The sequence below is a fragment of the Pieris rapae genome, chromosome 18 (genome assembly GCF_905147795.1).
Source record: "Pieris rapae chromosome 18, ilPieRapa1.1, whole genome shotgun sequence".
In the NCBI taxonomy this organism is placed as follows: domain Eukaryota; kingdom Metazoa; phylum Arthropoda; class Insecta; order Lepidoptera; family Pieridae; genus Pieris; species Pieris rapae.
The window spans coordinates 1,633,945-1,651,518 of NC_059526.1; the positions used below are offsets into that span (position 1 = coordinate 1,633,945).

The following is a 17,574-nucleotide window of genomic DNA, read 5'->3' on the forward strand; positions in this document are numbered from 1 at the left end:
CGTCGGAGTTTGAAATATTGCATTCATTTGCTTACATTCTATTATAGTATGCGATTGATTAATATAGAGTAAAACATGTCCTCTATTATTAAAAGCACCCCGATGACTCAGGAATCGTACACTTGTACTATTAAATACAGTTTTCAGTCGGTTATAATCAGGACCACCATGATAGAGTTTTGTGTGCTTAATGAAAGAAACCTTGCCCTGTATTAAAACTGTATTTAATTTACGTATTACAATATTATATATCTTTATTTAAAAGCAATTAAGAAACTGACCTGTGATTATACCGCTTGATTTTATGAAGGCCATATTTTGAGTCCGCTCCCCCCTTGGATACAGGGAGGGACTCTAGATTGGCCATCAACAAATTGATTGACGATTTCAGTTCTTCAATATACAGCGACTCCATTTCTTTCAAAACGAATTTAGGCATCAACTTGCGGTTCTAAACAATGAATGTCATTACATTATCTTCATTTCAGTATATTATATTACTGTTATGCTATACATTAGTTGCAATTCACATAAAATTAAGTAAAAGACATAATATTAACAACAGAAAGAATGTTAATTACATATGTACAAGACATTTTTATATATTTTGGGATATCCTACCTATACCTATTGAGGAATGTGGATGCATCTAGTGTGTTTGTTTTGTGTTTTATTTTTGACTTTGTTTTTATTGTAAGGATGTTTCTGTTTGGTTTCCGAATAAATAAATAAATAAACTTGTTTAGCTATATGGGTTATATACTTATATGCTTCGGCTGGGAAGAAAAAGGTATATTACCCTTTCCATTTCATTGACTTTCTGCATTCGTCCATCCAGTTCTCTTCTTATTGCTGCAGCTTGTTCATCCGCCGAATCCAACTACACAAAACGAAATTAATTTGTTGTATAATGAACATTCATTTGCTAATTAGGATTTAGTATGGAAAAGTAAAGTTAAATTATGAATGTAATAACATTTCTTTTAATTTCTTGCAAATTGCAAGTATTAGATAAATCAAACAAAGCGCGCGGCGTTTCAAATTAAGAGCACGCAATTACAAAAAATAAAAATGTATTAATTTTATTACTGTTTTTTTATAATAATTTCAAAAATCTTATCATTATATTTAGCCAAAGTATATTCTTTAAATAATTATCTAAAATCATTGTTTATTTAAGCAAGAAATAGCTTTTTATTTTATTCGCGAAAAAGAAAGTTTTCAACCCAACTTACCAGGAGAGCATTAAACAGCAGCTGATGTTCAAACTTCTTGACGCCCAGAATCTGTTGAAACATGTCATACAGCTGTTCCTTGCTAAGGATGCACTCCGCGTTCAGGCTTTGCTGCTGAGCTCGTGATGGCCGTTTGGATTCATCGTCTCCTGGTACACCTGATGGTCGATGAGTGTATATTTCATGACAGACGGAGAAAGAAGGGTAAAAGGAAGGATAGATAAGAAACGCGTCGAAATAATAAAATTGTGTCAATGTCATATTTTGCTTACCTAAATCCTTATATATTATATTTTTAGTTGCATAATAGTGATAATTGAGTAATATGTTAATAAGATCTTGTACTTACTGCCATCTTGTGCTTAAAATTGTAAAAAAAGTGTATAGTATGAGTTATTAAAAGCAAGAAATTGTATTGATTTAAAAGCAAATATTTGAAACTAATGTGTACTGTAGTCTGTACTGGTGATGTGTAATAGATAAAAGATAAGAGGAAAAGAATGAATGAATCAAAATCTACAACATCCAGAAAGCAACATCACAAGACAAAAGCCGAATGACAAAGGAATGATAAATGATACCTGGTATTCCTGGGGTGTGAAAGAGGCATCGTGAAAGAGTAGGACAGAAACACACACAGTGAGATAGCAGGCGGCACACATTGTCAAAACATTTAACATTCCGAATTCAAATATCGAACATTCCGCACTCGTATATATTTGAATTTAGAACTTAAAACTACTTGGCTGTTACGTTATTTCAGATTTAGATTTTTATATTTCGATTAATAAACAACAAAGAATTCTACATACATTAAATATGAGGACTTTACTATAATAATAATTATATTTGAGGTTGTTTCTTAATTTCATTAATTAGTGTTGCATAAACAGTTCCTGGGAATAAACTAGTTAAACTATTCTCTATTATAAAATGTCGTTTAGTATCTAGATATTGTTAACCTTTTTGTTTTATACAATATGTAACAAACCAAAGGAGTATATATGTATATTTAAAATATTGTAATACAATAAGTGTAAGTGATTTTAACTAATATGTATTTTATTATAGAACAGGAGGCAAACGGCAGGAGGCTCATCGAATGTGATAATGAAGTGATACCGCCGCCCATGGACACTCAATGCTAGACAGCTCGCGAGGGCATCGTAGCCTAAGAGCTAGCAAATAGGATCATTCGTTCAAATTCTGGCGAAATGTTTTTTCCTATTAGCTATTTTGCTTTCAGAAAGGAAAACTGAAGGTATAAATTTACGTGTCAGACAGTAGTCAGCCGACCGATAAAGAAAAATTATTGCAGAAACTATATACATATAATATATTAATGTAACAAGACCTATAAAGCATAATTTGTTGGATTAACCTTCTTATTACCAAGCTTAAAAGACTCGAACGTAACTGACATTGGAGAGTTCAGACAGTTTATTTTAAATTGTTACATATTGTATGATACTAAGTTTACCTGTTGGAACATCTATTAGCACACGGAAATGAGTAACACACATTCAAAGGCAAGTTGCAGACTCAAGCATAACTCCACAGCTTCATGCTAAATAGACACTTCACTTCAATAGTGTTTTGGACGAAAAGCAAACAATCGTAAAATAGTATCCTGAACTTATATTTATCTCCGCAGTCAGTGTATTAAGAATTAAATGGGATTTAAAAATGGAACACGTAATTTTTATGAAATTCATCTTTTGATAGTAATTGTTAAAGCTCTTGGGTTAATCCTATATCTCTACTGATTGTGAGCGGTGTTGCCCCGATGAAATTTATGTCTATGTGCGCATTTAACACTCGCCCGTACGGCGAAAGAAAACATCGTGAGACATATAACTTAAAAGTCGAGGTCTGGCACAAAAGGCTGCATCACCTTCTTGCCTAAAACGAGATATTCTTCAGACCGTTATATTTGTAAACGTTTAATATATATCTGTGAATACATCAAGTCAATGTTGACGTAAAGTTGTGACAAAATTATTGGAGATTGTATTAGGATTTTTTTCTTCACTTCATATACGTATCACGTTCAACAACACTTCATTGTTTATATCCAAAACAAATGATATTTAATATAATTTACTTTGATTAACTATAGATATTTCTATATTTAATAACTTTCCAAGTAAATTAAAAAAGTACCATATTCAGATTTTTAACTCTTAACCGCCATTAAGCATAAAGTTTTTAACCAACTTCAAAAATAACCACTGTTATCAATTCGATAAAAGTAATTGCTTGCTCTCAAGTAGAACACAAGTGTTATACAACGTTTGCTTCTCGTCTAAAACACTCTATATCTATGTAAATTTCCTGATAAACAATGTACTCACCCGTTCCCTTCATTATACAATCTAGTTTCGCCAGCCACGTTGTCACTACAGTGTCTTTAGTCAGGCCGTCGATTTCGGCTTGCGATTTAAAAATGCACTCACTGAAAAAGATTACAATAGATTTATTTCATTTATTTTTATTACAAGAACGAGAATCAGATATTTATGAAAATATGTAATTCAAATTCAAAAATCATTTATTCATGTAGGTAACATAATGTACATTTATGTACGTCAAAAAAGAAATATACATTAAATGCTTCCAATTTTAGTGAACTGCCAGTTCTCAAATCAAGGGCGTAGAACGGAAGAGAAGAACTGGCAATAAATTCTCCTCTAATAGAAAGGATATACACGTGTGAAAATGAGAAAAGAACTTAAGAAGTGGCACTGCTAACCAGATTCATGTAACTTCCTCACATTCTAGTTACCCGCTATATCGGAGCTTACAATTCCCGAGGGGACACAGACTATTAAGGTGACATGGTCTGGCCCGGTCACATAATTAAGTGTTTTACATAACAATAAGTTATGTTTCACTACATTAATGTAGTTTTGCCATTATTTACTTATTTAAGTATTAATATAATAATAATATAATATAATATCTTTATTCATTTAGGTATTTACATTATCGTTTTATCTGTGTGTGTTTATAACTTGTTTGTAACAAGTTATTCACTCCATAAAACTTTTTAAAGCCATGTTATAAGCATGCTTACACTTTATTTTTCATACTGGCAAAACAAGAACATACAAATATAGAAGTACGTACTTCACTCTCTTCTCGATATTGTTCCTGAATACTTCGCGAAAGTCGTTATGGGTACAGGCACCAGCTTTCACCATTTGCTCCACCCTTTCAGACTTCAAGAAGATATCGAAGTACGCCTGCACAGCATTTTGAAATGCCTCATCTGCTAATATTTGAGTTTCTCCTTTAAGGAATGCCTAAAACAATACAACTTTTTGAATAAATTAAACACTTTTCTCCTATTATAAACGCGATTACATGTTTGGAGTGTTCTCTTTATATCTTCTACCGCAATTATCATGGAGAGTGTTCAGAGGAGTGGTTCGCATTAATACCTACAGCTGTGTTTCATTATCGGTCTTCAAGGCAGAATACGAAAACCATCCAAATCACCACGATGTGGAACCAGCTACCCACTTAAGTAAGAAAAGAGCGTACCGATTTTTAAAAGGCCGGCAACCATGGAGTGTCCATGGTCTGCTCACTTAACACCTGATGAGCCTCCTGCCCATACATAAATATAGCACAGCTATTAAGAAGTTTGGGCATAGATAGATCTGCTAATTTTAAATTAGCCGCTGTAATTAAATCGGTTAAGAGAACTGCGGCCTTACCCTGTAACTTCCAATAGCGAAATTTGTGTACACAAGATCTAAGTTGTTCTCTCAATATCCGTAGATGTCGTAAACTTGAATCGCGCGAAACAAAATCTCATTATTGAGATCGCTATAATAGGACTCTGATTGGTACAAACCTGAAATCTCGCTTGGATCGTCTCCAACTGGTGCATAGTGACCTTTGTGTGACGTCTAGTCATATCCGTAGGCTGTTTAGCATTAAACGGATGTGCGATACATCTGGACACAAATACGTAGAGCTGCAGTCTTCTCTTTTTGTCCTCTTCTAGCTTCTCTATCTTTTCCTGTAATTTTATAGGTTTCATCAGGGTGAGGAAGCACATGCACCCGTAAACGTTGCGCTTACTGGATGCTGTCTTTAGAGACAGTGTTAGTACTATCGACATCTTCATATGTTCGCAGTGGATTCACACACGGTGTGGCTTAAGGACAAGGATAATGCATTTTCTTGAATAAATAAATAAATTATAATATGTAAGATTATATGAATAATTATATATTTTATCGAGCTTTCAGTCGTCGTAATTTCTTCTAACTGTATTACTGGGTTTTTTTCCTATTACAATACTAACTTGAACGAACGTACGAACTTGCCTTACAGCTGAATGTTTATTTAAAAATATCTACGTGTGTACAGATACCACATTTATCCTCCCCAGTCTTTGTGTTTTTCTGTTTCATACTAATAATATAATACCGCCGGCTCTGAGTTCCCAGTTCATCTGCGTAATCAAACTTAAGGCAAGAAACTCTTATTTAAGAGGTCACCCATTTTAAAAGTTACCTGTGGATCTTGGTCTTTATCCGAATGGCTGGTCCCAGATGGACTTGGGGATGGAGCAGGAGCCTCACCGGAACTGGCACTTCCGGTTGATGTCCTGCGCAAGAACGATCTAAACGATCGACAGCGTTAAAGTTTAATGACAGTGAAATAAAATACATATATTGACCGGCTGCGACCTTGGAATCGCTGTTGGAAGTTACGTAGTAGCCTTCCTGGTGTTCGTAGATCGTGAACCATATAAACTTGATTATAAATGGTTTATATAACAAAATTGTTTTGTGGTTAATGTTTTTGATATCCTTATTTTTTTTTTTGGTTTCGCTTGATGACATTCGCTTCGGTCAATATTTGCTTATGTTATGCGGATTAAAAGCTTTTTGAGTTATCGACTTACTATAAATTACTCTACTCAAAATAAACTACTAATCTAAAACAATGTTTCGTGAAACGAAATGGTTGTGAAGATCTTTGAAATCCTGCCTAATTTAGCATATCCAATGATATTCTTAATAAACTGTTCGGAGTTAATACGTTGATTTTTCCATGGAGAAAGTATTCGTCCCGTTTTTGGATACATAAACTGAACGTTTATCCATTTACAAACAAATGTTCGCAAAAAGTGGATAGGAGACTGATCACCTACTTGCCTATTACATTGACAAATGTTCACGAAACACATGCAACACACAATAAATCTGAGGCCAAGTCCTAAAAAGGTTGTAGCGCCAGTGATTTTCTTTTATTTTTCATTGTTTTTAATTAAAAATATATATTATATTTCATTAATAGTACTTCACTACTTTAAAGATAAACGCTCATTTATTATCTACATAATTTTAAAAGTGATAGTGATAGTAATCGCGTAATTAAGATTTTAGTTCAATAATAGCGAACAGTTTATCTAGAATATGTAGGTTTCAAGGCCCTAGACTACTTACGCATGTTGTGGGGGTGCTAACGCCTGGGCCTCCCTCTGTCGCGTCGCGGGGTGAAGGGGGGCTGCGTGGGGGGCTGTTGTAAGGGGACTTGCGCCTGTGGAGCAAGCATCGCATACAAAACGTTAATTTTTTTTTGTTTTTTTTTTGGCGTGGCGACGAGGCCATTTAATTAAAGTAAAAAGATTTACTGCAATTTTCCCCCCCTCCTCTTCAAAAGTCAGCAGACGTAAGCAAGGCAACAGCTCTCAGAACTAATCAGTACATTAACGCAGTACTTTTTTGTAGGAATCTTCGAAAATGCATTTCGTTTCCAACACATCACAAGTTGTTCTATTATTTTAATCGTTTGTTATATTTAAGAGCATAAAATAACTCAAACTCAAAAATATATTTATTCATATAGGTAAACATGTACACTTATGAACGTCAAACAAAACAAATTAAATTAATTGTAAATTTACATTTACAACAAGTTCGCAAGTGAAGGGCGTAGAGCGGGTAACTTAAAGAATACCAGCTAAATACGAATAAATACATTAAAATCGTGTAATGTGAATGAATTTAATGGAAAACAACTTCAGTTCAATAATTTTTAATAAACACAATTTAGTTCCCTCAAAATGGAACAATTAAAAACTGAATTTATAGATAAATTTAGAAGTAACGTTCACCTGGCAATCCAGCTGTAGATCCTCGTGGTAGCTCTGGTTTCCCCCGCACTGATGGCCTTCCACCTGCCAAGCCTCCTGGTGGTACAACTGATAACAAATTTTTATGTAAACTACACATATAAGTGTGTGATATTAGCAAAAGATATATATACGTATACGAAAGGTTCCTTAAATCTGTGAACACATTTTCAGTTCTTCCCAGGAAACGTACAATTATTCACATACCCACTAATTGACACCCAGCGGCGTTATTGCCTGAAAGGGCCTTGGGTCCTGTAGCCTAACCTTCATGATCATCAGCGTTCTGTGTCTGATACACGGTGACATTTTTTGTGTATTGACCATCCTTTCTTTTTTTTATTTCCTTTACCATAGTCTATTTAAAGTCTATTTCCACATCCGCTTACAAGACCGGGGATCGAAATCACTACTTTAGAGAAGAGAGTCGCTCATCCAGCTAAATAAAGTTGCTTTTGACTATACTTATATAGTTGTACTTCATTTGGCGCGATGATTTTTTTACGATGCGCGCACACTATCACTTTTATTCGACATCGTAAAGTTAGGTCTAGTTGGCATGGAAATCGATAACTAAGTTGTATACTCTAGTATTTTTATATTTAGAACACGTGTTTTGTAACAGTAGGTACAATTAAACAGTGTGAATAAATAAATATTATTTTGGTGTTTTAAAATCAATTTTATAGACATAAAACATTAAAAAAAATTTGATTAATTTTAATATTTATCGTTAATCACTACTCAATTTATTTTTTTTTCCATACGCCAAAGAAGTATGACTTCTAACGCGTGTACATAAGTACACACTCTTTTTTATTTAAGCCGAAACTTCAAGCTTCATAACATGAAAATCGATAAAATAAATTTTCATAAACTGGTATTTTAAATTCATAAATTATTCCGCTTATGCAAACTACACGAGTATTATTTATTTAATGGAGAAAATATGGACTATAATAAAAGCCAAAGTGACTTTAATTCTCAGAGAGTATAGGTCACGCAATATGAAAATATATTAACGGTTATATTGTCCAGGGAAAAAACATTTTCTTTACTAGGAAAACAAAAATTTTATTTTTCCTTATTCATGCAATGTTTTTAATGTCGCTCTGAGCGCTAACGACCTCTTCTACCTGGCCTAGATGTCGAGACGAATTTAATTTCTAGTTATTTTAAGCTTTGCTAAAAATACTTTAATATTACTACCGTACAGTTCATCGGGCTTTAAAATACTAGAGGATTTAAGTTTTACTTTACATTAATTCGACTTAGGGTCCTTCAAGAACAGATCGTACCAATTCTTAAAAGGTCGACAATGCCTTCCGGTAATGTGAGTGTCCATGGGCCTTACTATCAGATGGGCCTCCTGCCCATTTGCCCCCGGTTATAAAACAAATTGTGCAATGTAATTTCACTTTTATCGTATTAACTTAGTACAGTATGGATAGTGTATAAATGCTTGTAATTAAATATCTAATCCTAATGATATGACACGCGAAAACACGCAACATGTCATGTTGTGTATTTTTTATGAAGTACATAATAAATTTATAAGCAATTTAAAATTTGCACCGACTGGCTGGAAATATGACAATTTATGTAAACACAGCATATGCAAAGACTCCTCGTCTTTGACTTTCTTGTTTGGTGATTACGTCAACGGTAATTATTATTTACTTGTTTACACATATGACAAGGGGCAAATGGGCAGGAGGCTCACCTGATGTTATGTGATACTGCCGCTTATGGACACTCTCAATGCCAGAGGGTTCGCGAGTGCGTTACCGGCCTCTTAAGAATTGGTGTGCTCTTTTCTTGAAGGACCCTAAGTCGAATTAGTTCGGAAATTCTTCAATGGGCAGTTGGTTCCACAAAGTGGTGGTGCGTGGCAAGTTTTTGCCTTGAAAAACGCGCAGTTGTGAATTGAGTCTAAAAATAAATACCAAGTGTTTTATAATGAAACTCTTTCTTTTATGACACATCCACTAGAATGTTCTGTTGTCACTGTTCACGCACTTTTAGTGCTTTTGATGCATAAGAAGAATAAGGAAGAATAAATTCAAAAAGCATAAATTTTCCGGCTAAATTCCACTTCCGAGAAAGATTCATGTGATTTATATTTGACTACTAAAGTCTGTTTTTATTTTTATTCCTAATAATATAATATTTATGATAATTTTTTTAATGATTAATATTAATAACTGGATGTTGCGGCTACCCGCAAACGAATTATCTAGAAAATATATTAATAGTGACAAGTTCCATACAATTTCGTTGTGGCACGTATATGACAAAACCATTTGTCTAGGGCGTAAACCGTAACTATAGCTAGTAACATCACTTATGCTCACCGCAGACAGGCACTTACGTGAGGGTACTTGAGGCACTTCTCGCTACATAGCTAATGCCACCCTTAAAATAGCCTGCGTAAAATCCAAAAGGCTTTGGTATCTCGTAATTTATAATTTATTAAAACAGCTAGACGGTGTTTGTATGTCGCTTGGAAATATTTTATATATAAAAACAAATATCTACTGATCTACCGATTAGATTATTTCTAACAACACGAGGGCAATTACTGCTAATGCATTTATATAATAACTAATAATGTATATATAATAATTGTTGTGGTGACCTCAGCGTGCGACTCTCATCTCTGAGGCCGTAGGTTCGATCCAGCTGTGCAGCTACGGACTTATCTATGTGAGCATTAAAGTTTCGCTGAAATAGTGAAGGAAAACATCGTGAGAAAACCGGCTTGCCATAGACCCAAAAAAATCGACGGTCAGACATAGGAGGCTGATCTATTTGCCTATCATTTGATAGATGATCAGATACTAAATTCAGATGGCCAGATCTACAAAGGTGTAGCGCCATTTATTTATGAATTAATAAATGTATGAATGTGTTTCGTTCTTTCAAACGATTTAAAAAATTGTATACAAAAATTTTTGACACTAGTATTAATAATATAAAACTTTTTAATAGTTTTCGTGTTATCTACCTAAAAGAATTAAATTAGATGTTCTGTTGCTCTTCACCGTTTTAGAGCACTTTTTTTCGCGATCTTTATATATTTCTGTGACTCATCTGATAAGAGTTTGTATACAGTCGTATACCTGTTTAGCATACTCCTGTACAGTTTTAAGCTTGTTAAAGAATATGACGCGTAGAATAATTTAAATTGAACAAAAAGATACCTTTTACAGGCGTTATTTAAAAAAGTCTTGTAAACCTTTTTAGAATTCTACGTCCACAAAAAGGTATTTGACGGCTTTTGGTTTGTTTGAAACATTTAATTGAGCATTTACGTATTTGTATTTATAGTATGTTTGTCACTAAATGTGCGCTGTAGGCTGATGACTTTATAAAAGGTACCGGTCCTCTGTGGCAAAGTCTTCCCAGGGATAGGAAGCACTGGGAACAGCTGGAGAAGGCCTTTGTACTACAAAGGCAAGCTCTACAAGAGGACAGTCGTCCAACAAAACTTTAAAGAACTTTCTTATATACAAATATATTTTTGTAAACTTCTCTTGTATTAGTTGTAATAAAATTGAATTTTTTTTCTTTGAAATTGAAATGTCACCAAATACAGCAATTAAAAAGGGTAGTAAACGAGTTTATTTTTCACGCAATACCTACCCTTATTAATCTCTAATGGGTCATATTGGTCAGCAGTGACTCATAATGAATGCTTTAACTGTAATTATTGCTTGTATTGTTATTAGATAAGTAGAAACGTTCGTAAAAGAACGCATTATCAAGCAGCAGCATGCTTGACGAAGACATCAATATATACGAAAAAGCTATTAGCGATACCAAATATGGTACCGCTAATAGCTAAACCAACCAAAGACGAGGTTTCGATGTCTTAGGCGGTTGGTTGTTTAAGCGGCGTTAAATAGAGTTTGAATGTAGCGTTGTATCGTATTATTAATTAGCGCACGTCGGAAACATGCTGAAGTTACTTTGTTATTTCCGGAAGGGAAGTAATTTTTCCCTTACCACAAAGCCAAGGTAATCGTTCTTTATATATGGAACAGGTGAGGTAACAAGGATTTTATATTGTTAGGATTTTGTATATTTACTACACGTTAGCTTCGTACAGCTGGATAATAATTTTATTTAAATAGTTAAACATATAACGGGGTCTTTTGCATTCATCACTTTGTTCTATTGGAAATACTTTTCGAAGCATACGCGATATTGTGTTCTTATAGGTATTTTTTTTTACACCTTGGGTTACATTATCGACGTTTTGTATCTACAAGTTTTACATTTTTTATTTTTTTATTTAGGATTCAAAACAGATACATCTGTATACAATATAAAGTAAAACGTAAAATTAACTCATTGGATCCAAAAAAAGTATCACTGATAAAGAATAAAATAACAAGCAAAACAAAACAAAAAATAGTAGCTATATTAAAGAAGAGATACACAAGGCTTACGACATTAAGGATTGTTTTAACTTGTACTTAAATGAAACAGTAGTAGGAAAAGGGGTCGATATTAGTGGCAGAATCCAAAGTAGAACACATCCTGTGAAGAGGCTCACGGAACCCAATCTTCCTTCTAGGAGTCGGAAGGTTATTCCAAATATCGCCTTCAATATCCATTAGGCATAATGAAGGATTCTGATGGTGAAAGAAGTTTTAAAATCGATCCAGTACTTTTAGAGTCTATTCAATGCCAACAAACTTATCCTCATATATTATCCTATCTATAATATAATAGACGAACATAATCTACACCAAGTTCTTGTTCAAAAATTATCCTCTGATGGTTTAGATAACATCAATGTGCTGGTCGGAATCCGGTCTCATCAATCAACGGATACTTCTTCAAGACCTTAAGTGAGCCTACACGGTAGTATTTAAATAATCCTACCACATATAACCAGAACCTCTTCCAGGGCTCTGTTACGAATCTGTCTCTGGCAGGTTCTTAGATCTATATATACCCTATATACCCTTTATATACTAACTTATATTTATAGAACAGGATGCAAATGCGGAGGAAGCTCATCTGATGCTAATCAATACAGCCGCCTATGCCAGACGACAGACACTCTAAATGCCAGATGGCTGGGAAGTTAGTTGCCTGCCTTTTAGGAATTGGTACGCTCTTTTCTTAAAGGACCCTAAGATGAATTAATTCGGAAATACTTTAGTGAGTAGCTGAATCCACATAGTGGTTTGTCGGCTAAAACTGCGATAACCGGAAAAAGTAGTTCGTATATTTTATCCATACATTGTGAAACAGGCCCTAAATATTATAAACAATATACAGTAGACGGCTGGCAAACTGTTCACTGCAATAAATAATTTGATTGAATTCGCACTGATTCATATTAATTTCTTTTGACTTTTTTAAAACAACAAGTTTCTCATAGGTAAGGGTTCGGTTTAAATAATTACCTGGTAATTTGGAGGGCTGCTTCTTGTGTTCATCATCACTATCTTCTTCAGATGAGCTGGGATCAATCATGGTGATACTATAACAAAAAAAACATAGTTGTAGTAGTGCCTTCGACAGAATAAATCGAGCTTGTCAGGCACTGAAGGCATGATCATCTTGCATTTTATAAAAAGCAAATGATGAAGCAGATACAGAAATCGGAGGATGTTTTTTTGGTTTGTGGAAGACTTCAGAACTCATGTAACAATACAATAATCGCTCAGCTCATCACTACAATAGTTTAAAGAAAACCCTTAGCTTGCATAATCTTACATACCACAAATGTAAAACTACCTTAAACCATTATATGCTCGATACACTCAACTATAACAAAAAAAAATCATTGTTTTATCCTTTAATATAATTTTTGCTAAGCGTCCTTTTAATCCATCTTTTATGCACACTTTCAAAAAAAACAAAACACAGTCATCATCATATTCTCACATATTTTTACCCGCGTTTTAAAAAGTCGTGTTGGTAGTTTTGGTTGAAACTTTGTTAATTTAAAGAAAAGCGAAACTTCCCTATCACAGGTCTCTGAATCTAGGGAGACCTCAATCTGAATTCTATTGTACAAAGCTAAACCAATAAAGAATTTCGATTTTTTTTAATGTTAATATAAAATTTGATGACTGTAGAGTTGACGATTAAATAGATTGATATCGTGGTGTGAAGGTTGCTCTTGAATAGTGGAAAGTGCTCGGTCAAGGTCGCTTCGGAAGACTGGTCACTTTATGCCGTTGCTTGGCAACGCTATTAATAGATCCAGCGGATTATTAAAAGTATCATCGTTAATATATCGAGAAATATTGAAAGTGATATTATTTTACATGATTTGCGTTATGACTACAAATTTGTTTCACATAACCTATACTTATACAGTTTTTATTAAACTACATCCACACTATTTATCCAAATACGTTTCGTCTTCTAACAATAATAGTCTGAAACCTTCGTGTAATCGTATTGCTAAAACTATTTGTGAATCATATACAAAACGTAACGTGCTTAGAAAAAACAGGGCGGATTTAAAGGCCTGAAAAAATTTCCAAAGTCATTTTTTTCAGTCCAATTTTTTTCAATCAATACTTTATTGTGATTACTAAGTAGATTATTTTAGCATTTAAAACCACATAAAAAAATATATCAGTGGCGCTACAACCTCTTTTAGGTCCTGGCCTCAGATTTCTGAATCTGTTTCATGATCATTTTTAATCAATCTAATAGGCAAGTAGGTGATCAGCCTGACACACTTCGTCGACTTTTTGAGTCTAAGACATGTCTGTTTCCTCACCATTCCTGTACCGTTCGAGCAAATGTTAAATGCGCACATAGAAAGAAAGTCCATTGGTGCACAGCCGGGGATCTAACCTACGACCTCGGGTATGAGAGTAGTACGCTGAAGCCACTAAGCCAACACTGCTCATTTATTTTATTGATTATAGTTATATTGGCAATAAGCAGAAGCCTAATAAAAAGTAATTGGTCTGTGGGGAGAGCAATAAATAATTAAAGATACGGAAAATTGGGTCTCACAATTAGATTTTCCCGAAGATTAGATTATATTTCCGCTGAGTAATTGGGACTGAATGTCGCATTTATAGTTATTAAATGAAACTTACGTGAAGAGTTGAGAAATATTTCTAGCCGAGCACGAGTTATAAATTGAAATCGTGGCGATATAAATCTCTACTTTTACATTTAACCATAGCGATCAAGCTTTAAATACATAATATTAAATTTTGTTTTAGTATGTTTAATGTAAATTTTGTATTATATTTTTAAGCAGTCTGGTCGTCGATTCTAAATGTTAACCCCACTCCACCCCATTACTGTTACTTTTGAAAAGCATTCAAAAATTTCACAATATCGATTCATAACAAGGAAAGGTAAAATCAGGTATAACCTCAAAATTACGAAGACAATCGCGCCATGTGCAAGGTAATACGACCATCTACACTATATGTAACCATATAGTTCTTTTGGGCTTAAATTAATTAAAATTAAAAAGAATGAAGTGATGAATAAAAATAAAAGTATTCCTGATCGAAAGTACTAACATTCAATAATTAAAAAAACAAATAAGATCCTTTTGTATCTGGGTCTTTCTACGCCCTTGGATTACTAATTAGTGTAGTACAATGATAAGATAAACGTAACGCTTCGTTTGTTATTCGTTAATTGATCAAAGCTTTCATAAGGCCTTGTTCATATTATAAAAACAATTTGTGTGTTCATTAGAGATCAAAGGTCACACAGAGTACCATCATGAAGTTCCAACCTACTACCTTTTCAAAAAAGGTTCTACAGTTGATATTCAATAGCGTGGTGCAATTTTACCACATATTAAACCAAAATTATATTAAAAACAACAGTGTGGTCATGGCTTCAGTGTGTGAATCTCTCTCAGGTTTAATACCCGATCTGTATAGTAATGGGCTTTATGTCTATGTGCGCTCGAAGGGTGAAGAAAAACTTGAGGAACCTGGCTGCCTTAGACACAAAAAGTCGACGGCGCGTGTCAGGCACAGGATGATTGTGATGACTTTTCTATTAGATTGACAAATGATCATGAAACAGATACAGAAGTTGACAACAAGAAGGTTGTAGCACCACTGATTTATTCTTTAAATTAAAAACACTTGCATTTCATCATCAGCTATTCTTTAAGTTCATCTTTAGTCTTTACTCCAGGCATTGTGCCTTATGAATCTTTTACTTTACACAGCAATCTTTATTCTGCCTAGGTCTCATTCTTTTTTTTCCTTCATTCTTCATTCTTATTTTAACCTGCAATTTTACCTATTTACTTCACACTATATTACACAAGACTTTGTTACCGATATTGCTAAGTTTCAATAATACTATTATTATCATTTCCTACTGAGTATTAATATATTCTTTTTTTTGCGACTGAGGCGCAAACTAGCTGATGTGGTCTCTGGCAGAATGACCAGCGCTGTGGAACACTCTGCTCCTCAGCATAATGCTGAGCCAGGTCCATTTACAGCCACAGCACACACGCAATATATATAAAAAAATAATATACCTCTCTTTATATCTTTTATTTAAATTTTTCTCTTTGATTACTGCTGTGTTGTGTATTTATGTGTGTGTGTTTTGTTTGTAATAAATAATATGTCTATGTCTATGTCATTCAAGAAGCCTTCGAGTCCAGCATATGGCGATGCGCGCTTTACAGCCCACCCTTCTCCATTTTAGGGTTAGGATCTTAGAGACTGCATCGTTTACATCCGTTCTTTTTCGAAAGACTTCATTACGAATACGGCCTCGAAAGAATCTCCTTTGGCCAGAATATCTCTCTCCCTCTTATAAGACCTACTAGCATGTGTAAAACTATATAATAAACATGCCTGCCCGAAAATAGAAGCTTTAACACAAATTATACGCCAGTAATGTTATTAAATTATGTAAACTTCGGTTAGTAATTTATTTAAATTCCCCTCAACTCAAGTTGTTGGTTTTCCCGATGGGTTATGCTAATTTTAACCCATTTTTAGTTTAAACTCTATTTTTATTTTAACCGTTAATGTTACCAGGTTATTACTTTGACTTTGTCAATTAACCGACTGATATGAACATTGTGTACACGAACTCGTACATATATAATAAACATTATGTATTTAATTATGTCATACATAGAAAAAAGCAGAGGGTGGTGGTGGTGACGCAAGAGGTGGGAAGATATAAAACTCAAACGGACTTAATTTCGAGGTTTTTAGTCTTTTGTTTTAATTATGTTTTAATAAAAGAAACTTATCTGAAATATAGACTATTTTATTAATCTGCATGTGATATTAACGTGACCTTATTTACTTAACGTCTCGGCATTTGTAATTAGCGAGATGCAACTCTTCGACGACGAGACTTAGACTAACACCCAAACCCAATAACCTATCTCAACCCATTTTTGACCATCTGAGACAAACATCTTAATCCAAATATTGATAAAAGTGTCCCAATAACCAATCGACGGATTTTAATAGCCATCTGTCGATTCAAACTATCCATGGTAGATCGGATCGGTGTATGTGGATCTATCTTTGTATGAAAATGACAGTTCAATAACAAAGTGTTTTAATGAGTGTAAACAGTGAAGGGATTCTATCTGTTGGCAAAAATTGATGGTCTTCGTAGGGTTTGGTAATTAGGATCGATCGACTGTCACGGTCTAATCTCAAATCGATTTCCATCTAAGATTGTGGATTAACTATTGGATCCGGTTAGTTACATTTCACTCGGTCACTCGCTCATGAGTATAGAAAAAAAAAAAAAAAAAAATTAAATAATAAATATTTTTATGGGAAATAACTTAATACTTTGTTATCCTGAAATTTGTTGCTGCTGTTGATTGTTATCCTTTGAAATCCTGACACAGGTATTTACTTAAAAGAATTCCCAAATCTGAATCTTCTATTAAAATCAATTTCTTTTATACATGTTGTCTTTACTAAGATATAATAGAACATTAAGATCTAGCCTGAAGATAGATAAGTAATTTAACTCTAACCTCATTTACTAATAAATATATTTAACATATGAAAGTGTCCAATAAAACTATAGTTTTTATTAAAGGGACATAATAAAACGTTGAATGCATAAAGATCATACATATATTCAAGAATTAGGTCCGCTAATAATTGGATAAATATCTATTGTCGTCTACATATTGATCAAGTATGAAACGGCAACAAATAA

General features: G+C 33.8%; 1 protein-coding gene across 14 annotated transcripts in view; it reads right to left on the reverse strand.

Annotated features, from left to right (window-relative positions):
• LOC110999691 (calcium-dependent secretion activator) overlaps positions 1-17,574 on the reverse strand; it is a 43,424-nt gene that overhangs the window by 22,859 nt on the left and 2,991 nt on the right. For 8 of the 14 annotated variants that reach the window (XM_045632114.1, XM_045632112.1, XM_045632108.1 and 5 more), the window contains exons 2-12: positions 12,816-12,892; positions 7,375-7,461; positions 6,704-6,797; positions 5,766-5,874; positions 5,098-5,265; positions 4,365-4,540; positions 3,590-3,690; positions 1,817-1,825; positions 1,236-1,393; positions 800-880; positions 282-451 (exon numbers count right to left, since the gene is read on the reverse strand). In XM_045632114.1, the coding sequence (XP_045488070.1) occupies positions 282-451; positions 800-880; positions 1,236-1,393; positions 1,817-1,825; positions 3,590-3,690; positions 4,365-4,540; positions 5,098-5,265; positions 5,766-5,874; positions 6,704-6,797; positions 7,375-7,461; positions 12,816-12,885 (1,223 nt within the window). In that variant the 5' untranslated portion in view covers positions 12,886-12,892. The remainder of the gene's footprint in view (positions 1-281; positions 452-799; positions 881-1,235; positions 1,394-1,816; positions 1,826-3,589; positions 3,691-4,364; positions 4,541-5,097; positions 5,266-5,765; positions 5,875-6,703; positions 6,798-7,374; positions 7,462-12,815; positions 12,893-17,574) is intronic. The other 6 variants (XM_045632116.1, XM_045632107.1, XM_045632115.1 and 3 more) reach the window with 4 other exon arrangements.